This window comes from Calonectris borealis, chromosome Z, assembly GCF_964195595.1.
Source record: "Calonectris borealis chromosome Z, bCalBor7.hap1.2, whole genome shotgun sequence".
In the NCBI taxonomy this organism is placed as follows: domain Eukaryota; kingdom Metazoa; phylum Chordata; class Aves; order Procellariiformes; family Procellariidae; genus Calonectris; species Calonectris borealis.
Genome location: NC_134352.1, coordinates 55,738,096 through 55,764,865, shown reverse-complemented (window position 1 = coordinate 55,764,865; position 26,770 = coordinate 55,738,096). Strand labels below are relative to the sequence as shown.

Genomic DNA, 26,770 nt, shown 5'->3' with positions numbered 1-26,770 from the left:
GAACAAAGAAGAAAGGAACAGATTTGCAGAATAATTAAGAAACTTTTAATTGTTCAGCTGCCTTTGCATGTGCTCAATATCCCAAAATCAAGACTTAAGTAATTCACTTAAAACTGCAATGGGAATTCTCAAACCTGAAAGTAAAATACAGGAATCTTTGCTACCATACCGTGTCATAAAAGCTGTGTTTGTGCAAATGGGCTCTGTAGGTGCCTCTGTGTGTGGATGGAGAAGTAGTTACCAGACAACAGCCGGACAAAGAGAGGAAAAATACATGCTACGAGACAGCATCTGAAAGCCTCCCAAGAACTCATAATGGTCTTGGATCAAAAACTGATAAACACAGGAGGCCAAGGAGCTGCTGAACCTGCCCAAGGCCTCCAGCACACACCGGCACCCACGACGGCTCATGTAACCCACACCACATCCAAGGCGGCAGCGGCTGCTATAGGTGGACAAAGACTACAGGGCAGCGTATGTAAGCACACCTGCTGAAAGGAGGGACCCCGTGTGTGACTGTGCACAGCCGCCTGGATACCCCTGGAGTCTGGGCAGGAGCCCCTGCTCCTGAGTGAAGCGCTGGGGTTGGCCTCTGCTGCTCCGGCTGGGCGATCGCAAGTGTGTGCATTGCGTGAGGCTGTAACTGCATGTACAATTCAAACAGTCATTTGCTATTAATAATAACAGTCTCATTAATAAACAGTGTTCTAATAATTGTTGGTTGTGAACTGTGAACACAATACCCTGTCAGTGATATTTACAACACCTGGTACAAAAAAGCCACAAAAGTACATAGGTGTCCTCTGGATCTTGTAAATCTGTATTTCAATCCAGCTGCCAAAGTCTTAGACAATAAAGCTGCTCAGAATTCCTCCCAAAGGCATCCATTATTGCACCTCCTGGTTTCTAGCGAGCCCTGTATCAGATACATTTTCATAGTATTTTACCAGTATTCATGTGTGCTGGTTTTGGCTGGGATGGAGTGAATTTTCTTCACAGTAGCTGGCATGGTGCTGTGTTTTGGATTTGTGACCAAAATGATGTTGATAACACAGGGTTGTTTTAGCTATCGCTGAACAGTGCTTACACAGGATCAAAGGCGTATCAGTTTTTCACACCACCATGCCAGCGAGTAGGCTGTGGGTGTGCAAGGAGCTGGGAAGGGACCCAGCTGGGACAGCTGATTCCAGGGATATCCCAGACCATACAATGTCATGCTCAGCAACAAAAGCTGGGGGAAGAAGCAGGAAGGGTGGGACGTTAGGGAGTTACGGCGCTTGTCTTCCCAAGTCACCTTTACCAGTGATGAAGCTCTGGTTTCCTGGAAATGGTTAAACATCTGCCTGCCTGCGAACTCCTGAATTATTTCCTTATTTCGCTTTGCTTGCGTGCACAGCTTTTGCTTTACCTATTACAGTGTCTTTATCTTGACCCATGTTTTCTCACTTCTGTGCTTCTGAGTCTCTTCCCCATCCTAATGTGAGGGAGTGACCAAGTGGCTGTGTGTGCGTCAGCTGCCTACCGGGACTAGTCCACAACAGCATGGTAAATCCAGATTTTTCTAATGTTAATTTGCAGAATTACCCAATTTAGAAAAATACAGAAAGTCAAACCCACACAGATTTGAACTATAAATGAGGCTTGCCTTCTCTCGTCTTGGCCCATGTTTTCATCTGGCTAATATAACAGGCGCAGCCAGACTTGATCTGTACTTTTTAGGTAGAGCTACATCTGGCTGGGTCGAGATTTTATGTCTTCGGAAACGCTGGGGCCTGGGTTTCACCATCGGACACCGTTCTCCTCGTGGCCTATGGATACTCAGCGATTTTAGCGCCTGCCAGTCTCCGGGCCGGGCTAGGCCGCAGGCCCTGCGGGCCCCAGAGGCCAGGGAAGCCTGCCCCGAGAGGGAGCCGGGGAGACCGTCCCGCTTGGCCGACAAGGAGACGTTAACGGTCGCTTCCTCAGTGCGCGCCATCCCCTCCCCCCGCAGGCCTCGCGCCAGCCGCCAGCCGGGGGCGGTGCGGGGGGCGGGGACGGCGCGGGGGGGCGGGGCGCGGGGCGGGGCTCGCGGGCGGAGTGGGCGGGGCCGTGCGCCGTGCCGAGGGCCGCTGGCCCGAGCGCAGCGGGAGGGGGCGTGGTGCCGCCCGCTCGCCTCGCTCCCCCCCGCCCCCGTGTTGTTGTCTCTTTACGGCCGCGGCCGGCGGCTCTCGCGAGATCAGCGTTGGCGCCGTGACCTCCATGTGAGAGCGGCGGCGCCTGGTAAACACTCCCCGGGGTCGGGAGATGGCTCCCGGCGGCGCCCGTTAGACCTGGCCGCGGCGGTTCCCGCCAGACTCCGCCTCGCCTTGTGCTGCCTCGGAGGGCTCGCGGCGCGGGCGATCGGGAAGCGGCGGGGGATCGGCTCGGGTCTCCTTCTCTCCGCGCCCCTCTGAGCGAGGACGGCGGCCCGGCGGGCGGGGAGGCTCGCGTCTGTTCCGCGGGATTTGAAAATCCTGCCCCACTGAGCCGAACAAAGAGCGGGGGAAGCGCCCGGCCTCCTCCCCTGCTCCCTCGCACGCCGCAGACGCGCAGCCGGGGAGCGGACGCCTTTTCCTCCTCCTGCCCCAGACCCCCCTCCCTTCCCCGCGGCTGCCTGAGCGAGTGGGAGGGCGCGCACCATGTGGATCCAAGTCCGGACCATAGACGGCACCGAGACGCAGACCATCGACGACCTGAGCCGCCTTACCAAGATCGAGTGCCTGCGGGAGAAGATCGAGGAGACCTTCCGCGTGAGCCCCGACCGCCAGCGCCTCTTCTACCGGGGCAAGCAGGTGAGGCGGAAACGCCCCTACCTGGATGGCAGGGGTGGAGACGGAGCGGGGCTTTCCCCTTCTCCCGCCCCGCGCGTCCCCTCGCGGGCTCGGCTCTTTGTGTGGCCCGGCGCGGAGGTCCCCATCCCCACCCATGTGTCGTCCTCTGGCTCCGGCTTTTGTTTACTCCCGTCCCGCCGGGCCTAGAGGGCGGCGAGGGGCAGGAGGGAGCCGAGGCGCCTGGCCTGACAAGAGGCTCTGGGACCCCGCGCGGGTGTTCTCCGCGCCCTTTGCCCGCCTTTTTCCCCCAGGGCGAGCGGGTGCCGGAGAGGCCCCTTTGTGTGTTTGTTTTCCCACCTGAACCGCGGGAGGCTCCTCCCCCAGCCCCTGCCTTTATCGTACCGAAGTGACAGGGCGCCGGCTGGGTGCGACGGGGAGGAAGCCCCTCCGCTCCCCTCCCCTCCCCTCCCCTTCTCTCCCCCCAGGCCCCGGGAGCGGAGCGCCCGCATCGTGCTTCGCCCGTTTCCCTCCGCCCGCCTGCCGCCGCCTCGGCCGGGCAGGGGGCAAGCGTGGGGCGCGGGTGTAGCGCGGGCGGTGTCCGCGTCCGAACGCCGCCGGCGGGGCCCGCGCGGGGAAGGCGGCGCGAGGTGAGATGTCCCGTCAGTGTCCGCTGCGGGGTCGGTACGGCGCGCCCCTTCCCCGGCGCCGCGCGACGGAGTAACGGTTTTCGGGGCCCGCCGGCTGTGAACCCCTCCCACCTCCCCGTGGGGGGGGATCCCGCGGCGGGCACGTGACGGCCCGGGGCGGGGGGCGGCGGCGCGGGGTTCGTTTGCGCGGGCACAGCTCGTGCGCCCGGGTCCGCCTCAGCGCGGGGAGCGGCGTGTCCCGGGTGGGATCGGGGCGGCTGCTGGCAGTCCGAAGAGGCGCTTCATCCCGTCCGGGGTCCGGTATTACTGGGGTGACGGGCTGGAAGCCGCCTGTGAGCTGATGCTTCTCCTCCCCTCCGGTGCCAGGTATGTTTTGATGCGAATGGATGGCCTCGGGCTGTATCTTTGTTGCTGGAGGGTGTAACCTTTCAAGCTACATTACATAAACCAAGGGGCGTACTCGATGCTTGAGTCGTTAAGCGAGGCACAGCAATGACCTGACAAGAAAGGTATCGGATGCGTGGTGTCTTTCTGGGAGCGTGGCTCTTAAGGTACACCTTTTTACAACAGATGAGTGTTGCAGTGTTCACCTAAACTGCAGTGAGATTTCTGCCTCAAAACAGGTGAAGTGCGTACTTTACAAATAAGGGAAAAAAGTAAGGAAGAGAAATTTCACTATGATTAGGAGGTGAGCGTTAGTGGCTGAATCCTAAGCCTAGACTGTGAAGCCAATAGCAAATTAGTAGATTTTTGTGTTCTGCAGATTGGTGAGAGTGAGCATTTGTGAGGACGCGTCTATCGCGACCATTGCGGACAATCTCATGTGTCGCTGGAGGGACCAAATCAAGGAACATCAAGTCTTGAAGTTGTGTAACTGTGGTGTGCCAGCACACCTCTTCTTTCAGTGGAGAGCTTCGTGTGGGACGTAAGGTTCACCCGAGAAGATGAGCCTGTAATGAGTTGTGCTTTTCTATGTAGTCTGTCAGTGGCCAGACCAATTATCTTGAACATTTTAGTTAAGAGATGTCTTGCTTAAGAAAGCAGTATAGTGAAATACTGTAACTGAAGTTGCCTACGTGACCAGTGTTTGTGAGGTGAATACTTGGTTTATCCAGTCTAGGACACAGTTGGGATTGTGTTCGATGAAGAGTTAGGGAGTTCTTTTTTGTATCTTCACTCACCATTTATGTCCATTTTCTTGCAATTATCATAATTAATTCTGAAGTTTCCTTGATGGTTATGGAGTGCTTTTCTGATCCCATGGTGCTAGTAAGTAGAGAAAAGGTCAAAAGGGTTGCTCTTGCACAAGTAAAACTGGATGTTGAGGGACATGAACAAAGGAAACTGTAAACAACTTCAACTCTCTCAGGGCTGTGATAAAATAAAAAAGAATTAAAAAAAAGGGTATTTTAATTAAACGTGAGGTGAATAGAAAGCAGTGTACTGAGGTGGAAACATGGAAAAACTGAAGATTCCGGCATGTGTTGGAAAAACCATTATCTAGTCCAAACTCTTCCTGTTTTATCTGTTTAGCACTCAATATGGTTAAATCTGTGCAGTCTGCTAGTAGAACTGTGATCTTGCTACTGAGTACTGCTTACTGTAGTCTCTCGGGGAACTTCTAGAAATACTTGGACCTTGCAAGTGGTGGGTACCGGAAGACTGGCTAAATAACCTCCTTTCTTCTAAAAATGGGAGGTGTATGAGGTTGTAAGAGTACAGAAACCTAAATGAGTCACCGTTTATGGGCTGAATTTCAACAACTTCATGTTCTTAGCTTACAGTAGAAAACAGCTTCAACTAACATTTTGAGCTAGAGCTGTTATTTTGCAGTTCTCTAGGAGTGTCCATGTCCAGTTAATGTAGTTTATGTGGTATACTGTAATTTGTCTGATCTTCAAACACAAATGCAGGACCTTAAGTGGGCAGTACTTCATGCTCCTGTTCTTAAGGGTTGAAATACCGTAGAACCACTAAGGAAAACCTAGGGTTGTGATAATGTAGTACTTTGTAGTACTATTTTTTTCTTGTAACACCGGGAAAAGCACTACTTGGTTGAACAGACAGATTTCTGGTTTTTAACTCTTACTGCCAGGCGGACCTACCATTCACATGTGGCACTGAAGAGTGAACAAGATAGTATTACTCTAGAACTTGGCCTTGTCTGTGAGGACATCCTGGACTCCCTGGGGATCCACACTTCTGCAGAGCTGAATAACTATCTATCAGCGCTGAATAACTGTCTGTCAATCAGAGAAGACAAGTCATTCTGTAGATTGAGGTAGAGCTTTCTGAGGAAAGGGTATAGTAGTCTATGCATAGTTCTTTATTGTGGTGCAGTAACCTAGTCTGCAGTTAGCCAGAGAAGTCTACTGAACATAGAAACTCGCAGTGGTGTCTCTTGCTTTCTTTGTTGAAGAAGCTGGATCATTGGCTGGAAGGAGTTTCTTGGAGGGACACAAGTATTTCCTTACGCTGGAATAAATCATCTTAACCTTACTTCACCATGGACTATTCCCAAATAATGCTTTATTTGTGTTGTTACATGTTAACTCTGAGTAAACTTGTAAATTTCAATGCGTTGTGTGGAGTTCCTCTAAAATTCAGACAAGCAAGAGAAGACAGTCTGTCTTCTGGCAGCATACTCTTTGTCTGTCCTAACTGGAAAACCTATATAGCACTTCCTGATGAGAATAGAAGTTCTTGGTTTCATTCATGAAAGTGAAGGAGATATTGTAGTAGACAAATTCTTGGCATCTTGACCTACCAGAGCAGATTTTCTATACGATCAGGCTATAGTCACTGTGGGGTTTCTAGCTTTCAGTTACAATGCTGGAAAAATTGAGCAGTAAAAATACGTTGAAGTTTATTTAAGTTTGAAAAGTTGCCAGAGAACTTAAGGTTGTCTGGAAGACTGTAGGGGTATTAATACCAGCTTATATTTCACATAGAACTAAACATGCACACTGTTGTATTTCAGCAATATGTGTTGTTTATGGAATATAAAGAAGAATACAATCTTGTGTTGGCTTCTTCCATCATCCTCTCCCACCCTGTTGGAATTTGAATTCAGTGAAAACTTGTAAATGGCTGCTGCTGTTAAAGAAATCATCTCAAGTGGCTTTTCCATAGTGCTTACCAGAGTCAGGGAAGAAGGACATGGGAGCCCAAACGTTTCTTTCCAGCATGTAAGAGGCAGTGACTGAAATTGCTTTTGAAGTTGTTAATCTTGTTGGTGGGGAAGACACTCCAAACCTGTTTCATGGGAGACTGAGGTCAGCAGGTGGAAGTGAGAGTATTGAAGCCCTGTATTTACTTGATGTGAAAGTTGTTGCAAATCAGGCTTACTTCATTAGAAGAAATTCATGCTTTTGTGCACAAAAAAGTATCGTAGTATGCATCGAGTTAACTTAGCTGTCCAAGTTGAGTATTAAGTATAGTTTGTCAGGCCCATCTTGTAATCCCCAAGTTTTGTTTCTGTAAATTGAACTGAAACGATAGAGGGGTGGGAGGAGTGGAGGAGCTTTAGTTTTGCATGAGAGCATCCTTGTGATAAAGCAGCCTCAGTGAAACACACAGTGATAAATCTGGCAATAGGACATGCCTTGGTTTATCTAGAGCCTTTCTTGTACAAGACCTCTTTAATTTCTGCTGACCTGAGCTGGCATGTGAGCAGTGGGTAGAATCTTGTGTGAGTTAAAGCTTCTAAGCTTCAGGTTTGTAAATGCTATGTTTAAGGGCTTCTTAAAAAGCTTCTCAGCTTCAGGTTTGTAAACTATGTTTAAGGGCTTCTTAAATACTTACAGCTTGGGTGAATTTCCAGAATCATAGAAGAGCATTATTTATGGAGTCTTTCCCTGAAGAATGGGAGTGCTAAACCTATTCATAAAACAACCAAGTTTCTTAACACAATCTCTTCTCAGCTTTATTTTCTTCGGAAAATTGTAAACATTTTCAGCTGAAGCTGTCCAAAGCCCATCTGCTTCAGGCAGAATCTGGGTGTGAGAAATCTTCAACTGGAGCAGTTAAGTTTTATATTTTGGAGAAATAGTTTGAAGAAGTCTTAGAAAGGAAGTGATTGCTTTTCTTCAATGAAGCTGGTAGCAAGTAGCTCTGTAGCTTGATGAGAGTCAGTCATCTGGACTCTTCAGGGCAGATGTGATCAGACTGCATTCCAAAATTCCCAAAACATTCATGGAGTATACTTTGAACTTAGCTGGCAGTAGCTTTGGTAGCCCTATTAGCAAGTTTTTTACACGATTGCAGAAGTGGTTTACTGAAATCAGCTTCTTGTTAAATTTTTACTGTAAAGCTACTAATGCAACTTACCATTCCTTGGTACCGTTATCTTTGTTATTCAGAGCACCTAAACAAACTAAAGGAAAAGCTGAAACATATGTGAAAAGAGAGTAATATATACTATTTTGTATGTATGATTTCAGTATTAGAAAGCTGGAAAACAGTAATATAACCTGTAAGAAATTGCAGCCAGCTTTAAGGCTATATTTTGTGGCATGTGTATTTATTCATGTAATCTAGTTAGGATAGTTCAGTATTTGTACTTTTTTAATTAATTTGGAAGCTCTTGGAAATGGAATGCTTCTTTTTATATAAAAAAACCTCCACAAACCCTTAGATGCAGAACACACCCAATGTGTGGCCTACACTGACAACTAGATGATGAGGATTTCCAGTGATGAAATGTGATCAAATGTTGATATAATTTATATTGATGGAAGTTGAGATGATTTTCTTCTTTAAAAACTGTTAATTGGATCTCTATTCCTAATCATTTAATTGTTAAATTATGTTAAAATAACTGCTCTGATATACTTGGCTTTTTTTTTTTTTAAGAGTTTTGTTGTTGATTACGGAAGGTTCAGATAATAACCAGTTCTTCATTACAGGTATCCTTACAAGCTGCAGATAGTCATTTGCTCTCCCTGACACCACTGTTGCTGAACTTCAGTTGCCTGTGCTATAGAAGTCCATACCATCACACAGGAGGTACTTGACCACTCTCTTCTAATCAGCACAGAGATGGATGAGTCTGTCTATGCTTCTAAGGATTTCAATGCAGCTTTATATTTTGAAATACTTTTTTTTTTTAATGAAAGTATCAGGTAATCCTAAGTATCAGCCAGAAGACGTCGTGAACTTTTATTTACCTAATTAGAAGACTCCTGAGAACTGCAAAAGAAGAGAAACCTTGCTGCTCTAACTTCATCTTCCAGCTAGAAGTTAATGAGCAAATGTTCCTTTAATGGGATTTAGAGTTGAATCCAAGAAGAAAATGTCATATCTAAATTAACAATTTTTTTTCTGTATCTCACCCAGTGATAAAGGAAGAAGTAATCTTCAAAACCTGAACTTCTTATTAAAAAGTTTAACTTGGAAGAGGTGCAGACTTGAACCCTGTAGAAGTCATTGGTTGAGACTGAGAATGGCTGCCTTCACCCCGATCTTCTGATTAAGTCAAGAAGTCTTTTCTTACAGCTCTTGACTTTCAGCTGTTTTCGTGTTGGCACTAATCTTGTACACTGGAATCTTTTTTGGATTATAGTTAGTCCAGATCAAAAGGTAAAATGTGTTGGTACCACCTGTACACGCTGCAAATAATTTTGTAGTAATGGTGTAAAAAACACTGTTTTGTTGGAGAATGTGGCCTTAAAATGTAGGCTTCTGTACTTAATTTTAGTTACAGAACTTCAGGAAAAGTGTGAACTTCTTCTTAGAGAAAGCTAGTCTTGTTGATTGAGTATGAAGATGACTAATGTACCTTTATTATGGTGTTTGTACTGAGATTGATGTGTAATTACAGACAGTGTCAGCAACAAGATTCTGTAATTTCTTCTCAGGTTGTGTGGCTTTGTGTAGCATGCCAGACTTCCTCTTTGTGTGGAGAGTTGAAGCAGCATAGCATATTCACACTGTGCTATGATCAAACTCATTGGTTGTCACTATTATTGGAAGCTTCCATATTCTTCCTTCTCTAGGAGTTCCTCTTGCTGTATGCTTTCTGCTGAGTACTGTGGGATTCTCTGTAAGACTGTGATACCTAGCTATATTATGATTTATTGAGAGTAAGACATTTGATACCATCCAGTGTTATGACAACCTATTTCTTTGTGTCCAGGGCAGACCATTAGAATCGTAGAATCATTTAGGTTGGAAAAGACCCTTAAGATCATCAAGTCCAACCGTTAACATAGCACTGCCAAGTCTACCACTAACCCATGTTCCTAAGCACCACATCTACATGTCTTTTAAATACCTCCAGGGATGGTGACTCAACCATTTCCCTGGGCAGCCTGTTTCAATGCTTGACAACCCTTTCAGTGAAGAAATTTTTCCTAATATCCAAGCTAAACCTCCCCTGGCGCACCTTGAGGCCATTTCCTTTTGTCCTATTGCATGTTACTTGGGAGAAGAGACCAACACCCACCTCGCTACAACCTCCTTTCAGGTAGTTGTAGAGAGCGATGAGGTCTCCCCTCAGCCTCCTCTTCTCCAGGCTAAACAACCCCAGTTCCCTCAGCTGCTCCTCATAAGACTTGTGCTCCAGGCCCTTCCCCAGCTTCGTTGCCCTTTTCTGGACACGCTCCAGCACCTCCATGTCTTTCTTGTAGTGAGGGGCCCAAAACTGAACACAGTATTCGAGGTGCGGCCTCACCAGTGCCGAGTACAGGGGGATAATCACTTCCCTAGTCCTGCTGGCCACACTATTTCTGATACAGGCCAGGATGCCATTGGCCTTCTTGGCCACCTGGGCACACTGCCGGCTCATACTCAGCTGGCTGTTGACCAACATCCCCAGGTCCTTTTCCACCAGGCAGGTTTCCAGCCACTCTTCTCCAAGCCTGTAGCGTTGCATGGGGTTGTTGTGGCCCAAGTGCAGGACCCGGCACACATAAGCAGTCAAAAGGGATTACACCCTCTGATAAAAAGACTAATTTGTGTTGGGATTTTTGGTGGCATAATGGTCATGTCTTCCAACATTTTTGTAGGCTGCTTTGAAATGTGAATCTTGTGACAAAAATTGACAGAAGTGAGTCTAATTTGGACTATATTCTCCAGACACTAATAACTTGTTTTGTTACTGGTTTTTAAAATGTTGTCATCTGCCTGTATTCTGTTCTGGAGGGATATGGATCTAGAGTCTGTCAGAGATCTTCGTTGTCCAGATGTTTCACCTACTCATTTTATCACGCTTAAGAGTACTAACAGTGAATAAGACAGAGCAATGATTTTTATCTTCTTTTATTGATAAGTTCATTCTGCTTCTTGAAATGAGGGAATAATCTGCCATTTGCAGCTGTTTATTTTCAGGAGCAAGCTATGAAGTCTAAACTATTAAGAAATAAAAAGTTAACGTGAATCTTGGAGAACAGATTGTCAATGCTAGGGCTTTTAATGAAACTGTAAATTAAAGTGCTTCTAGTGGCAAGCAAGAAACATGTTTGTAAAGTGTCAATCTGTTTCTATTTGGGCTTTGCTGTCATTGAGGGGCTTGTTATAGAGTGAAGGACAAAAAGCACCGATAGGGGTGACCTAGGGTTTCTTTGGTATTTCTCTCGAAGCAAGATTAAAGTTATTTCCCATTTAGGAAAGTAAACCTTTGTTATAGTTAGTTTTTGTATGAGGCTGATAGGTGTTGCTGTTTGGTTTCTATTAGGATCTTTGCTAAAAATGCGAGCAGCAATAAGGAAGGGAGAATTAGGAGAAAACATTCAGCAGTGCCAAGGTGAAAACAGTATGAACAGTGTGTCTTTATGACTGCACAGTGTATATGCAAAAAACTCGTTTAAAATGTGGAGATAGTATAGTCAAGCCCGCACTTCAGAAACGGTCTTCTGTAGACATGTGAGAAGGAGCCACTAAACCTCGTGGATGTGCAGTCTTTGCTTAAAGATGTTTGGTGTGATTACTTGCCTTTTTATTCTCTTACTGTAATGAATTGTCTGAGTGGAATTTCATTGTGCAGAGCCAGGGATATCTTTTTGAACCGTCAACAGTTGCTGATACATCACTCCAAAAAATGTCACAATAGCAGCAGAACTGTCCCATGTGCAAGAAGAAGATGGGACATTTTAGCAGAATGATCTCCAGACAAAATATTTTTTTGACAGAGCAGCCTCTATGGGAGCTGCAACAAGTACTGTTGAAACTAGAGTGGCTTGAGGAGGAAGTGGATCTTCTGGAGTTGCAAATGCTTTAAGACAGGACATATTAAACATTCAATTCATATGAAGACAGCAATTTTCTTTATGTGGTTGGCTACTAAATTCCCTCTTATTTAACTTTTGTCTCTGTTGCAATTGAGACAACTGTACTTCCTTGGGAAACAGTTCCAATACACACAGTTATTATAAAAACCTGACCATGTGCCTGCTACTCTGAATGTGGTTAATAATAATAAGTGAATTTAAAGATCCTGGCATCCTGAAGCATTCTCTTCAGATACCAGGTAATCCAGGTGTAGGCTACAGTTTTCCATGTGGAATAAAAAGTATTGTTCAGGTTCTTTTTCAGCTTTGAAAGTTTAAGAAAACTGAACACACGTTGTGAATGGCAGAAGTCTGTGAGCTAAGTGTCTAATGTGTGATTATTGAATTTTAGTTGACCTGAGTTGGTCCCATTGGCCCAAAACTTGCTGTTATATACTTAAAAGCTGATTTTGAATTTTCAGTTCGGCTTTTCATTATGAGATGCTGGTTGGAGATGTGTTTGGATGCTTCTGTAAAAATATTAAGTGGAATTCACAATTCCAACAGCCACCTTGCAGGCAGAAAAAGTTACGCTTGTACGTCAGTCTTGAGGTGGAGAATACTAGAAATTCTGGAAGTCCACTTTGCTTGCTTTCAGTGAGTACCGAACTGGAAGTTACAGGTTCTTGATTTCTTCAGACAAACTTACGCTCTTGGGTAACTCCTGTAAACAACTCTTAACCAGGTTTTTCTACTGAACTTGAAGCTCTTTACGCTTACGCATTTCCTGTTAAAGAAGTTTGTAGGGTACATGTAATATCTGTGCAGAATAAAAGATTGATGTCACTTAACTTTTCATCTATATACTATGTTAATTAAAGAGCTCTTCTGCATTCATTATAGTTTCTTTCATCTTTATTGCTAGATGTAGGCACTGTTCTAGTTCTTGGAAAAGAAAACCTCAGAAGATGCTCAAAGGTACACTTCTGTATTGGATTAAAGATCTGGATTGTCAAGTGGAATGGCTGGATTAAGGTGACCCAGGAATTGTAATATGTTCTTACAAGAATGATTACGTGCTTTCTTGGGAGGTCTCTGTACACTCTGTATAACCTGTAATGAGCTGTGCTTCTGCTGGGACTTGTAGACAAGTTAATATGATAGTAATTGGTGAATTACTTGTCAGGCATATTTTTTTCCCCAGTATGTAGTATCATACTGCACTCTACATGATCATTCATGTTTGTGTAAGTGCAACTTCTACATGCTTTTAAAGTAATTTGTGGCTTGATGTTACAAGGCAGTTCTTCCAGCAGTGATAGTAGGTAGGTATCAATTCCAGTATTGCATTGCTACAGCTACTCTTGTGTAGTAGTGTAAGCACAGTGTTGTCTTATCTTTAAGTATTTATAACAAACTTGTGTAGAAGTATTTGGAAATTGATAGTGTTTTTAACACGTGATCTATGAAAATACACTTGAAAGATGTAACCTGTTTCTTTACCTACGTATATTTAGTATAATGAAGGAGTGTTAGATGCAGTAAATCTAGCTGCTCTTTAGTGTCACTTCATTCAGAATATGTTAATGAAACCTTAAAGGCTTTTGACACATGCCAGTCTTTAAGAGGAAGTAAAACTGGAAGTGAAATCTACTGTTAAGGAAACAAATGCATCTTTTTTTAATGACAGTAGGATCAGGAGAGCTATCAAAATTTCATAAATGAAATTGCCTGTTCAGTTATTTTTGCTTTAGCACATGTTCTAATTGCCCATTAAGAAATCATAACTGTGTTGAATGAGATACAGCTTGATTATCTGGTACTTGCCCGATTACTTTTGTTTCTGGTTTGCGTGTATGAACTTGTGAATGACAAGTGTCCTTAAATGCTTAGTGAATGATTAAGTAAACATGTAATGTTTCTTTCTTTTCTTTTAATACACTGTCCAGGCAAATATATTCTCAGGGAATCTTCTTAGTATGTTTATGCAGCAGAATGGGATGAAATTGTTTATATATTTATATAAGTAACTATTGTTAGAAGCGAGCATACCGTAAAGCTGACTAGGGGACTGGTCAGCACCTATTCCCACAAATTGCCAGACTGCTTTTGATGAAATTTTCTACCTTTCTGGGTTGAATATTTAACTTGTCTGTGAGGTTATTTGCGACTCAATTCAGTAATGCTTTCGTGAATTTTGATGACATAATAAGGCAGTGTTTGCTGGGAAATAAGAGGCGTGGTGTGTGTGACTTGTTTGTGGGTGGTTTTGGTTTTTTTTTGTGGGATTGTTTCTTTGGGTTTTTTTGTGTGGTTCTTTTGGGTAAGAAATACTGTATTCCAGGATGGATTTAAAATGCTAGTTGTCTGTAGAAAGGAAGGTATAATGCTTTTTCTCCTACGGCTTGTGATAGTGATAGGTCCTGAATTTTCTGCGTCTGATACTGCTTTAATAATATAATTTGAAAAGTCATCTTATGGTCCCTGGCCACTTGGAACAGAGTAGGAGGTACTACTTTATCTGGAGGAACAGGTACACTGTAAAGCAATGTACTGCATTACTGTTCTCTTACTCTAGTAGTCTGTGAAGTTACAGCCTTACTGGCCAAGATCCCATTGTTATATTAACATCAGTATAGTGTCAGTAATTCAAGAAACAACATCTTACAGTTCTTCTCTCCTTCTGTTGTGGAATGGAGTTCTTTAAACACTGATTGTTTTCCAATTTTGTTACTCCAAGGATTTAAATTGTCAAGTGATGCAATAATGCTGGGTATAGGTGTACTTGTAGATACACACATTAGTTGTTGTAAGTCAAATAGCGTGTGCACTTGATTTTACTAGTTGAGTTCCTGCATTTCTCTACTTTGTTCCCAGAAGCAGGCAGTGTTGCAGAGTCATTGACTTGGTCTAAATTTATACGGTTGCTAGTATTCTGGGAACATATTTTTTGCTCATACTATAAACAGGTGCTCTTTCCCTATCACATTGCCAAACTCTACATCCTGCCTCATTTGAAGTGTGCTTATAGTAACCTTATCTCTGTTACTGTGCTTTCAGACTTAAGCGTGACATCACTGGTCATAGAATAGTCTATAGTCATAAAATGTTCCTGCAAAGAATACTGATTATAAAAACAAAAAAAACCCACAACCACTTGGGCAGAGAACAGATGCTAATTCATTATAAATTAATACTGTAAAGTAGACAACTTTGCAGTCACCAGTTTTCTACTGACCATTTAGTTCACGTTCATCAGAGCTGGCTTCTTTGATTCCTGTGCAGGAATAGGTAGTCTGTGCATGGTGGTGGGGTGTGTGTCATTGGAGAAGGCTGCTTCTTACTCAAGGCCTAGCCTAGGTATGTCTTGCTTTCTGAACACGTTAAATATAACTATTCCTGGACAGATTACTTTTTTTCAGTATTTTTTTTTTTTTTGCCTCTTTCTCAGGCTAATAGGGAGGATTCAGTTGTGCATTGAAGATACAACTTATTCTGCAGTTGTAACTGATGAATAGATCGCGAAGACTAGACACACGACATTTTTTTATTTGAGTGTTAACACTGGTTACCTACTTATGGTAGATCTAGATCTTCACTGAATTGGCTTTAAACTGCAGTACCTCGAAGTATTCTACTGTCAGCCTGCACATGGCATGTCCTGAGCGAAAGGGAACAATGACAGTATTTCTTTGCTGTCACCTGTGTGTTGCATACATACCTTCAGTCTGCCAGGAGCAAGGTTATCCTTTTCTCTCCACTGCATTAACTTTCAGAAGATTTCCTCACACCTTAGGATTCTAGAAGTTGCGCACTGGAACCTCTGCCACAGCTTGTCCAGTCCAATTGGAACAGAAAAATGGAGCAGAAGTTAGGTTATCTCCAATAACATCCAATATATTCATTATTTTAGAATTTATTTATTTTGCAGATGTACTGCTGAATTTCTTTAAACATTTTGCAACAAAAAAATCACTTGGTGAGGGATGGAATCTTCAAAGTGGGCCTGGAGTAGCGTTCAGTAGCAACTCCAGAAATTTGGATCTCCTCCCCTGCCCCCCTTCAAATATGTTATTGCAAGGTGATTATTTGTACTTTGAATCTAAGAATAGCTGTTTTTAAACTTCTTTAATAATCTTAACAGCGAAAATACAAACTTCTTGTGGCGTGAAAAGTCCCCAGATCTGGATTGTCATGGGACTGCAAGCACACTTCTGTCTGCTTCGTTAAAGAGTTGTCAGAAGCGTAGGAACGTATGAGATGGGACAGGAAAGGTTACTTAAACTTGCTTAAGTATCTTGTTACTGAGTATGAAGCCCTAGCCTAAAGCTCCAGGCTTATGAGGCAGTGTTGGTAGTCACCTATAGAATAACAGTTGCTGGAGATTTCCATTTTAAGACTTGTCTTCATTTAAGTTACAGCATCAAAATCTTTAGTACAGTTTTATCTGCTGTGTGTCAAACTGGTTTGAAAACAGTGAGCTGAACAAGGGTAGTTCCGATAGCTGTTGACCAGACAGCTGGGTCACATTCAATTACATTGAAACAATCTACGAATACTTGTGTTTACACATCCTAGCTGTGGGTACAGTAGTTATCAGCAATAAGGAGAGTAATTTTTTTTTACACAGATCTTAAATTCACAGAGGAACTGATTCATTTCTTGAGTGTCAGCTTATGTCCATAACTGTCCTCTGCCCCTGTTGTTTTGTTGTAGAGTAGTAGAGTTGTTCTGAAAAAGCAGGGGAATGAAAGAAGAAACTTGTGTTCCACTTTTGTCTACCCTGAGATCATTTGAATGTTACAGAAAACTATATTCGTGAGAAGCTGGAGAATTCCTTCCCACTTCTTTATTTTTTCTGTTTCTTCATGCTCCCTACTTTTTCTTGTAATATTGATACTGCCCATAAGCTCATGAAAACAGGTAAGTTTGAAAAGATTCATGAAACAGTGATGTTGAAAATAGTATCTGTTCTTGGAAAAAGGTCAGGTAGTTTTTTGTTGCAGAAGTAGTTTGGAAACAGGTGGGAGTTTTTTAGTCATGCACGTTTTTCTCCCACTGCAACGTGAAGTAAAATCAAATTCTAGTTTTGATGTCCCAGAACAATGCATTATACTTTTAGGTAAATTAAATCTCTGCTTCAAAGATGCTGTAGGTCATTAAGAGTGTTTAACTGAGCAAAGCAGCAGTGGTCATTATTCCCTGTTTTGCTTCTCTTGTGTCATACAGGTTGGTGTTTTTTGGTGTGAGTTTCTTAGCTTAATTGTAGATAGGTGAGCTCATTAGGTAAAATAAAGATAATAACAGGTATCTTAAAGTGCAGAGTGGGGCCCAAAATAATGTTTAGTAACTGTGTACTATATATGATTAAAAAGTTTACTTCTATTTATATTCTGGTGTTCTGAGGGATCTGATTGCACCTGCAATATAGTGGGCCCTGATGTACGAAGTTATCTGAGGGAGTGCTACACAGTGCATGTTTCTTCAGTTTTATAAACGGTTTTAAACTGACCAGTTAAAAGACTTACTTTCAGTGAATAAACTTGTTTTGATCTTGGGGTGGGGCCTGTGGAACGGGGAACCTGGCTAAATCTGGAGTAAAAATGTTTTTGAAGGCTCTCAATTTAGGAGGTTTCCTTGCATAAACTTGAAAGCCCAGTACGTATTTTTGGTGTTGCTTCCCTCTAGGTGTAGTTGCTCCTGCACAATACTTTCAGATCTTACAGTTCTGAAAAGTAAATGGAATTGTGTGTGTATGAGGTTTTTCATATCTAGATGTTTTATTTTGGAAATAGTTTGCAAAATATTAGGGAAGTATCAGGTACTGCCTTGCTTTCTAGAAAAGATTGAGAAAGAGCAAATTGTGAAATTAATGTAGCTGAAATGAACACAACACAATGATTGTTAATGTAAAAATTCTCACGTGTATTTATAGTTACTGTGTATGTCCTGGAAGTGGCAACATAGATACTACCTGTTTTTTGATCAGAATATTCCCGCATTATCTTGGATGTTGATGCATAATTAAAAGATTCAAAGTCTGTGAAGGTATCTGTTTCTAATTTTAAGCTTTTCAGTGATTTTCATTGGATGAAATCATGGCTCCAGGTAACTTGATGAATTTGTTTTTGCATATACACAAGACATAGGTTTTTATTTACATCAAATAGATGGCTTGCCTCTTCTGATCTGTACAATTATTGTCTGTAAAAGGAAGATTTGGAAACTACTTAGGTACCTCAGGGTAGAATTTTACAAGTGTACCTTTCTTTTGACAGCTAGAAGATGGACACACTTTATTTGACTACAATGTTGGACTAAATGACATAGTTCAGCTTTTGATACGTTCTGAATCTGAAGCTCCTACCACTGCTTCTGTGACAGATCAGGATGGAGAAGTCAATCCCTGTGCTGTTTCCAACTGCAAGAACAAAGTCAAAAAAACAAATAGTGGATCACCCAGTCAGCCATCTACATCATCTCGCTCATTTCTCATTGATCCTGGCATTGGATTGTACAAGGTATGTACAAACTTTAAAAGCTGGAAACTTGCTTCACACTTGTGGGTTTAATTTTATTGTTAAAAAAGTTTATTGTTTTATTGTATAAAAGTGTGTATCCTCATTGCTTTCTTCCATGATTTGACATAATTCCCCAATTTGACATAAGTCAGATTGACTTCGTTTAAGCTGACTCTTGCAGAGACATGAAGGCTCACTGATGCAGGTTTCAGGAGAGTGCATAAACTCTGACACATTGTGTTCTCCAAAACATGTTTTCCAAAAAGTTTAGAGTACCTGTGAAACAGAAGGTAAAAAAAAAATCTGCGCAAAAGCATAGCTTTTCCCCTACCTATTTTTTTCAAGCTTGCCAAATGTTTGTTTTAATACTAATGTTTCACTGCTGCATTAGAACTAGATAAACTATGGAAATACACAATTTCTTTAAATTGTATGTAATGTAATTATTGCTGTTTTATTGTAGCTTTTTTTAGGAATCGTGTATGATATTCATTGTTAGTTTTGTACCTCATTGAATTTTTTGATATTGTCATGTAGGATTACATCAGAGTACCAGAAGTTTAATTTAAACAGAAAATGGGCAGTTTCCAGATTGCTAGCTCATTGGATATTTAGTAGGATGTGCATCTATAGGGAATGGTAGCATTTTACCTCCTGTTCGGATGTTTCTCTTAGATAAGAAGTACCGATAACAGTAATTCTTTTGCTGGAAAATATCCATGATTTCAGAGAAGGAAAAGGAGGTTGAGGCTGCTATACGTATACAAGTTAATTTCACTTAGAGGAACGCTATTATTTAGACCTGTCATCCTAATGGGAAGCTGTCTCAGTTTCATGTAGACTGTTACTTAACATTTCCGGTATTGAGGACAAGTGGTAAGTTACTTACTGTACATTCTTGTAGTAGTCTGTGCAGTGAGTTTTATTTATTCTCTGAGGAATCAGGAGGTCAAAAAATCAGTAGCTTGAATATGGAGAGGCAAGCTTGTGTGCTTCGTCCTTTTTCTTTTATCTCCATTTATGACAGTGGGGAAAAACCCCAGTTCTTCAGTTCTTGATGCTTTACAATTAACCAATGAATGTAAAAGGTAATACGAGAAAGGATGAGGAGAATACTGGGGAGATGGGAGGCCGCAGAAGATCAGTTGATTAGAGGAAGGGAGTATTAAAATGTATATTTTTCACGAATGATGAAAATTAAATCAGATAGTCTCTTAGCTGTTTTGTTCAGGATTAAAACAGAAAATAGAACAGGGAATGGTGATATTGGCAGACATACTCAAGGAAACCTGTTGAGTCAGCTGGAATTTTTGCTATCTCTTATACTAGAGACCTAACACTTTCTCCTTCATTATCTGTGAATTGGTTACTTTTTCAGCCAACCATATGTTTTTTATATATAGAGAGAAAAATAAGGGTACAGTCATTGCAATCTTTGCTATTTGTAGATGACAGTAGGAATGTATAGAGGATTTTGACTTACAGAACCAGGAAACTTTTAAGAATATGTTTTTAGCCAATAATGTAATTCAAAGGTAGTAAACTTGTTTAATAAAACTCAATAAAAAAGGCCATAAGCTAAGCTATGTTAGATGGATAAATAGATGGATGTATTTAATCATTTTTCATTTGTTTCGTCAAACAATAAGGAATTGTCTAGTTATAGGCAGGAATAGTTTGTTACAATTTCTTCTGTCTGAGAGAAGTCCTGTGCCTCACTGGATCAGCATCCAGAGCTACACTTAACAAGATACCTGTTACTTATTCCACGTTATGAATATCTCAGCCTTTGTGCCCTCTTTTCTCTTTCTGATTTCAACTACCAAAAGGAAAGGTACCATGTAATTTAAAAAAAAAAGAAAAAAAGTGGTAGAGTTGATATTTGAAATAATAGTTAATAATAATTAAATTATTGTTAGTGGTTAAAACAGTGATTTAGACAGTTCCTCTGTGTGGTCATTGTATATTATGTAAATCAGAATACTTTAGCTTGTTTTATATTCCAGTTGTACCTGACATCTGATATTTACATGACCTCTGAAGGACTAGTAGTGGGTGGAATTATGTTCAGCTCCTGATCCTTGTTACTAAGACCGAGAATTGTTAGTGGTCTCTGGTTTAAGAACTGGGGGTCCATCCCGAGATGGACTCAGCATGTGTGAAGGACACCACCTTGGCTAAGCAGGGTATCCATGGCTGATCTCCAGTGCCAAAAGAAGGAATACAAGACAGGTTACAAGAGAGGAGTTACAGTAACACTGGTTGGGCATGCAGGAATGATGTTAGAAAAAATGAAGCATGTGCATCATTCAGAAGCATGTGCATGTTTCCCCTTCTGCTTCTCACACAGTCTTCATAACTTTTCATCCAAAAATCTCTGGCTGCGTTAAAAACATTTTAGCCGAGAACTCGTAACCATCTTGGAATAAAAAACACACAAACTGAAAACTGAATCTGTAATTAAAATCAGTATTTGTTGAATACTGTTCACAAAGAGCTACTAATAATCCAGTTCTTAAACCAGACACCGCTAACATAAAATAGTTGTCTAATATTCCTCAGTGATCTGTGTTATTTGCCGTTACTCTTTGCAAGGATGGGTAGTCTGTTGTGTAAGTATCAAATTGTGGAAAGATGCATTGGAGAGGAATGATTAAGGGAGCATGGACTGATATTTTTTTTTTTTTTAAATTTTTTTTGTTCTGGATCTGATGATGATTTTTGACTTGGCTAAATGGCTTCTCTGGCACTTTCATAACTGATAGCAGATGGGGGAATCCTTACTAGCGTGTGTCTCGCTCAACCGTGTTTTTGAGAGGAGGAAGTAAGGAAGCACTTTGAGCTATGACTAATTAAAACACAAGGTTGTGTAGGGATGCCTTTGTGAGGGTTCCTTCTAGGAGTGCCAGAATCCACTGTTCATGTCTAAAATAGATTGATAGATTTAAAATGAGACTGTCCTCCTCTGATTTGTTTATTATGTGGCTGACATTTCCATCCTGGTAAAAAGCTGTACTTTGAATACTGTAGGTTGTAAGAATAAGAATAAAAAAATACATGTTGGTATTTTACATGGAAGGAAAAATAAAGGATTGAGTTTTGGAGGTAATTTTAAGAAGGTGAATGAAAAGAGCAAAATAAGAAGGACTGCTTTCTTGGGATAAACTTGTGCTGTCAATTGCACTTTCAGATACCTAAGAACTGCTTCACTCTAAATACTAAAAGTTATTGAGTGTGCATTTTGGCTTGCTCCTGTGAAAGTACAATAAGATTGTTCAGTTTATTGAAACTAGCCTTTGGGGTTAGTAAGAGTAAGTCTCTGTCTGCCACTGTGTTGGTACTTGACAAAGGCTGTAGCTTAAACCATACGTATACATACATATATTTATGTAGGGATCTCATATTGTTTATTATAGATGTTCTCTATGGTATGGCTGTGCAGTAGTTCTGTTGTAACCATTTTTTTATACTTGGTCTACTGTTGAAGAAGTGTTCTTTAAATCTTTTTTTTCAGTGTTCTCGGTATTATTAAAGGAACATCTGCTTAATTAGCTGGAGACTTCAGAAAATGAAACATGATTTAGAGTAGTAACGTCATTTGGTTGCTTAATACCAGTAGTATTGTGAGTACAGAAGGGAGAAATTCTGGGAGATAGTTCCATTTCTTTACAGTTGTAAGATTTTGGCTGACTGTAGTGGCAACCTTGTTAGACTTGTTTCCTCCCTCTCCCTCCTCGAGTCTTGGAGGGTTAAAAAAATCTTGCAGACCAGAAGGATAGAAGGTTAAATAATTCCAAGTTGGAGGTTCAGGAAAGTCTTTAAATCCCTTGGTTGTGAGCTAGTATTTTAACACTGTGTATGCTTATTTTAGCCATAAAGAACAATTGGTGAAGCAAGAGGAAAGGATAATGAAAGAGATCAAGCTAACTTTCAGATTTGGAGGTTTTTTTTAAAAAAAAAAAAAAAAGAACTCTAGCCTTGCTTTTTAAAATTAGATACAGATTATATTCATACTAGATTTTAATGAGGGAAGAGCAATAAAATACCAAAAGCGCAACATGTTCATGACTGCATGTTACTTGAACTTGCTTAAGCTCAACTAGACAAGAGTTGATTGTTTTACCGATAACAAAGTTAAGTAGTAGCATAGTAAGTTGTCTTATTTATTTTTTTTCTTAATTGGGATTATATAAAATAAGCATAAATTCATTATTGAATTTTCCTTTTAGATAAACGAATTGGTGGATGCCCGTGATGTCAGCATTGGAGCCTGGTTTGAAGCTCATATAGAAAATGTTACCCGAGCAACAAAGGGACATAAGAATGGTAAAGCTCAAGGAAAGAGTGGTAACACTTACAAAAGGACTAATGGAAACTTAAGTCAAGATCATTCTAGAGAAAATGCAAATAATTTGGACAGTAAACCATCCACATCTTATTCAGACTGTATGGACACTGATGAAGAAGCTATTTATCATATCAAGTACGATGAGTAAGTGCTCCTGATACTATTTTGAGGACATCACATATTGTTATTTGGTTTGTATAAACCAAGAATCTCTTGAAGAAGCTTGGAATCAAAGAAAGCAAGTTCAATATTGCAACCAAGAAAAAAATTATTAAAAAAATTATAACACTTTTCAGTTGGATATAGTGAACCCATTGGGAGTAATGATATTTTTCATGCCTAAATACTTGTCAAGTATTAATTTCTTTGTCTTTATGAAACTTAAAATCCATCCTTCTTACGTAAGAGAAAGAAACTATATAACTGAATTTTTACTGTGGGTTTTTCCAAGTGAAGTATTGTTTTAATTTTTTTTGACTATTCCCTATGTATATTCAATTCCTCTCACTGGAGCTGAAGGAGAACTCTCATGAGAGCAATTTTTTTTACTTGATTGGGATCAATTTTACTCCAAATAGAACAATTGTGCAGAAAATTGCAGGTCTGCACTTACAGTAAAGGTTTGTTATAGAGAACTTCGTGACCGAGGGCATGAAATTTATTCTGAACTGGAGAGAGGGCATTAAGGGTGGGTTGTGGGTTTTTTTTTTTGTTAGTTTGTTTCTGTAGTTAAAAACAAATTCCAGAGCCTGCAATGTGTGGGTGGGAAACCCTGAATTTGGAGGGATTACTTATTTATGAACAGGTTTTGCACCACTTCATTTGCTTGAGAGATTGGTCTGGATTTTTTTTAAATAACATCTGTTAAACCATTAAGTTAACCTTTTAAATGAATAAAACTGTAAATGAGTTGAGGATTTTTAATTTTTGGTACTGAGATTAGTAAAAATACTGTAGTTTTTGTAATGTAAGATTAAGGTAGAAGGATGCAAAGTATATTCAATATTAACTAAATGTAGATTTCCAAAATACATTTTTCGAGCAGCTACTTCAACTCTAGTTATTTTAATATTTAACTGTGAATCTGATTTAGAGCACCTTTTTGTTGCTCTTACTAGTAGCAGATACAACTTAATGCAATTCTTTAACTCTGAGTTCACATTCCGTATCTGCAACTGTGTAAGTTTTCAACTTAAAATGTTGGAGAATGACAAAGGTGGAAGTAGAAATGTAAATATTTCATTGAATATTGCAAGAAGTACATGAAAATAACTTAGTCAACCAGTATGATCAAAATGAAAATATTTTCACTTGAAATTACATGTCTCTTGTGGTGTGATTTCAAAGACTTGGCTTTAAGATTACCTAATTTTACAATCCTGTGGATGTATCTAAGTTAGCCATGGGCAAACATTTCTGAGAAACAGTGTTTGTAACTGTTGCAGTGAAATTATGTTCCTTTTTTGTAGATATTGTTGCTTTGCATGAGTTAAAAGTAGAAGATGTTTCACAACAGGTCTGATTTTTCTTTGGCACGTTCATACTAAAGAAAAAAGAAGATTGACCTCTGTGTGTACTTCAGGATCTAGCTGTTCCTTTTCAGCGGGTGAAGACAGTCTTTTTACTCTTACTGTAAGAATAGCAGTTGTATATTCTTAGCCAAGAAAATTAGGTAAGGTGCAGAAACACAATGTTGCAAGGCAGTCATTGAAGTCACAGTTATTTATCTGATCAGTCTAAGGTGTTGAAAGTTTGATCTTTTAAAAAGAAAAACTATTGGAAGGCTTTCTGAAAAGTGGGGCTTGTACGTGTATCAGTGATTGGGTTTTTGATGAATGTTGCTGACCTTTGTTACAAATCTTTCAATGTCTAACTTTTTTCTTTTAGTGTTACCTAACATGCATATTCATACGGCAGCTATGTGTGCACTCATACCACTTTGTTTTCATACATTAGTGTTTACCTATTTGGCGTCTGTAGCCCACACATGTATCCTGCCACCTATATGCTTGATTTGGTTAAATAGGGAGATCATGGTGTGTGTTGCCCCACAGTCTTTCTCTGCTCCAGGAATTGTTTCATCTAATTTATCTCTTCACTCCTGTCCTTCAAGGTTCATATATTACTGCTTGTACTATATTCTTCTACACAGCTACCTGTTCCTGGATGTTTTGCTCTTTAGGTTTGGACTGCGCATTTTGCTGCCAGATGTACCTGGCATTCTCTAGTCTGTCCTTGCTGTGTTGTTTTGGAGAAGCTCTTTTCCCTTTTAATCTCCTAAAGAAGGTGATTCTCTTGGGTGGCATAATTTCAGCTCCGCCTTGCCTACAACAGGTATATTCTTACAAGACGTGAAAACACTTGCCATTACCTGAAACAGAATAAAAATGTCTCACAAATGGATGACATAAGCCTGGTGCCTGTAAAGCCATCAAAATTACTTGAATACTTTGGAAGGACCATGTGTCAGAGGTGGACGTAGCTCCACAGCTTCTCAGATCATCACTGATGCTCAGTTTCCAGACTGGTTCTCCCTCTCTGCCTGTTATATCTTTCCAGTTTGGGAAAAAAATCACCAAGAAGAAGGTTACAGCTGAGGGATAGGTCATCCGTACTGCATTGAATTTGTCTACTCCAGCCCCTTGACTCTGATCCGAAGGTTCATTGTGATGAATAGTAAATATACTTTCCCACATGTTGTAGCAGGCTTAGTCTGACCCCTCACAAAAAAAAAGAAAAGTTCAAGCAACGTCCCCTTTTTTTTTTTTTTTTTGTTTCTTTTTTTTTCTCCCCCTCTCTTGGTGGCTGGAACCAGTAATGCTAATAGCGATGTTTATGTAGGAGATACTGGAAGTCTGTGCAACCCTATGTCAGGACCAGGTCTTCCATCATCATAGGCCCAGTTCTTGCAACGAAGTCCTCTAGGGCAGGCCTGTCTCACCTTGCTGTCTGCAAAACACACAGATCCACGTCTTGACTCAGATGAAGGCCCGAAACACTTCTTTTCTTTCTTTTCTTAGCTGTCCCATGGGTATATGGTATTCATAGATTCAGGACTGAGTTACGTGTTTGACACCATCTGTCTCAGAACTGTGTGGCTGGGAATTTTATCCAAAAGTGAAGCTTCACCTCAATAATTTTCTCCTAGGCTGTGCTTATCAGGGAAGTTAACCTTTAGCCTTAATTGCCTTACTAATTTATACTGGAGTGCACTTCTCTCTACTTTGAAGTTTTTTGGGGGTGGTAAGAAAATCTGTCAAAGAGCATGAAGAAGTAGTTAAGAATTTTCATCCAAGATGTTTCCATAAATTGTGGCGTGTTTACCCTTCCTCCACCAGTTTCAATGAGGGACAACACTGCCCTAGCCAGTGGTTCTACATAGTCCTGTGGCTGTGCATCGAGGAGGCTGCATCTGTGCTGGCTTGCTTGTATGTTCCACACCTGATTCTTTGCAAGTAGTTAGAACAGCGTCAACAGATCTGATGTTCATCTGGCTTCGGTTTTCTAGCTGAAAACATTTGACAGTTTTGGCATCTAGTTGTGGCTATATAGCTTTTACCTGATAGTCCATCTTCATCATTCAGTTTCTGAATGCAGCCTTTTCCCTGGAGACAGCATTGTTTACAGGTGTGTTCCTATTTCTACCAGTGTCGGCTTCCTCCCCTTCTGCCACTTTATTCACTGTATTTCCATTTCACCTTTCTGTTTGTTGGTATCACAAATTGCTGTTGAAGACTTTGAAGTCAAGGGTGTGCTATCAAGCTTCATACACTGCTATCATACATTTTTCTTCTGCTCCGAGCAACTGTCTTTTAATACAGAAAAACAAGATGTGAACCTGTCTTGAACAGAAGAAAGCCCAATCCTTATTTGAAAGGACTCATGAGGAATCCAACACATCCTTAGATCCTAAAGTTAACAGAGATAATTGTAGGTAGAGTCTCCACCACAGCTTGCTTAAGAATCACTTCTAAATTAGGGGCAGGACACTTCAGAAGCTTAATGTGGACATGTCTCACAGTGCTGTGTCATATGAAAGTTTATTTACTATTTAGATAATGATATCTAAATAAAATAAAGATATTATTTAAGAATAAGTTCTTAACTTACTCTGTTTCATATTTGTTGCTTGTGCAGCACTGGATATAGTCTACTTAGTTTCAGGGAGACAGTTCTCTCACTCTGTGAGTGTTGGCTTCTTAATGGTTAGCTCTTCTTTGAAGTAGTGGAAAGACTTACTGATTTACAAACAAATTCT

At 40.9% G+C, this 26,770-nt stretch overlaps 1 protein-coding gene across 4 annotated transcripts in view; it reads left to right on the top strand.

Annotated features, from left to right (window-relative positions):
• The first annotated feature begins 2,127 nt into the window (after nt 1-2,127).
• The window catches only part of UHRF2 (ubiquitin like with PHD and ring finger domains 2), a 100,808-nt gene continuing 76,165 nt past the window's right edge, over nt 2,128-26,770 (top strand). For 2 of the 4 annotated variants that reach the window (XM_075138049.1, XM_075138048.1), the window contains exons 1-3: nt 2,128-2,810; nt 17,922-18,164; nt 22,394-22,656. In XM_075138049.1, the coding sequence (XP_074994150.1) occupies nt 2,658-2,810; nt 17,922-18,164; nt 22,394-22,656 (659 nt within the window). In that variant the 5' untranslated portion in view covers nt 2,128-2,657. The remainder of the gene's footprint in view (nt 2,811-17,921; nt 18,165-22,393; nt 22,657-26,770) is intronic. The other 2 variants (XM_075138047.1, XM_075138046.1) reach the window with 1 other exon arrangement.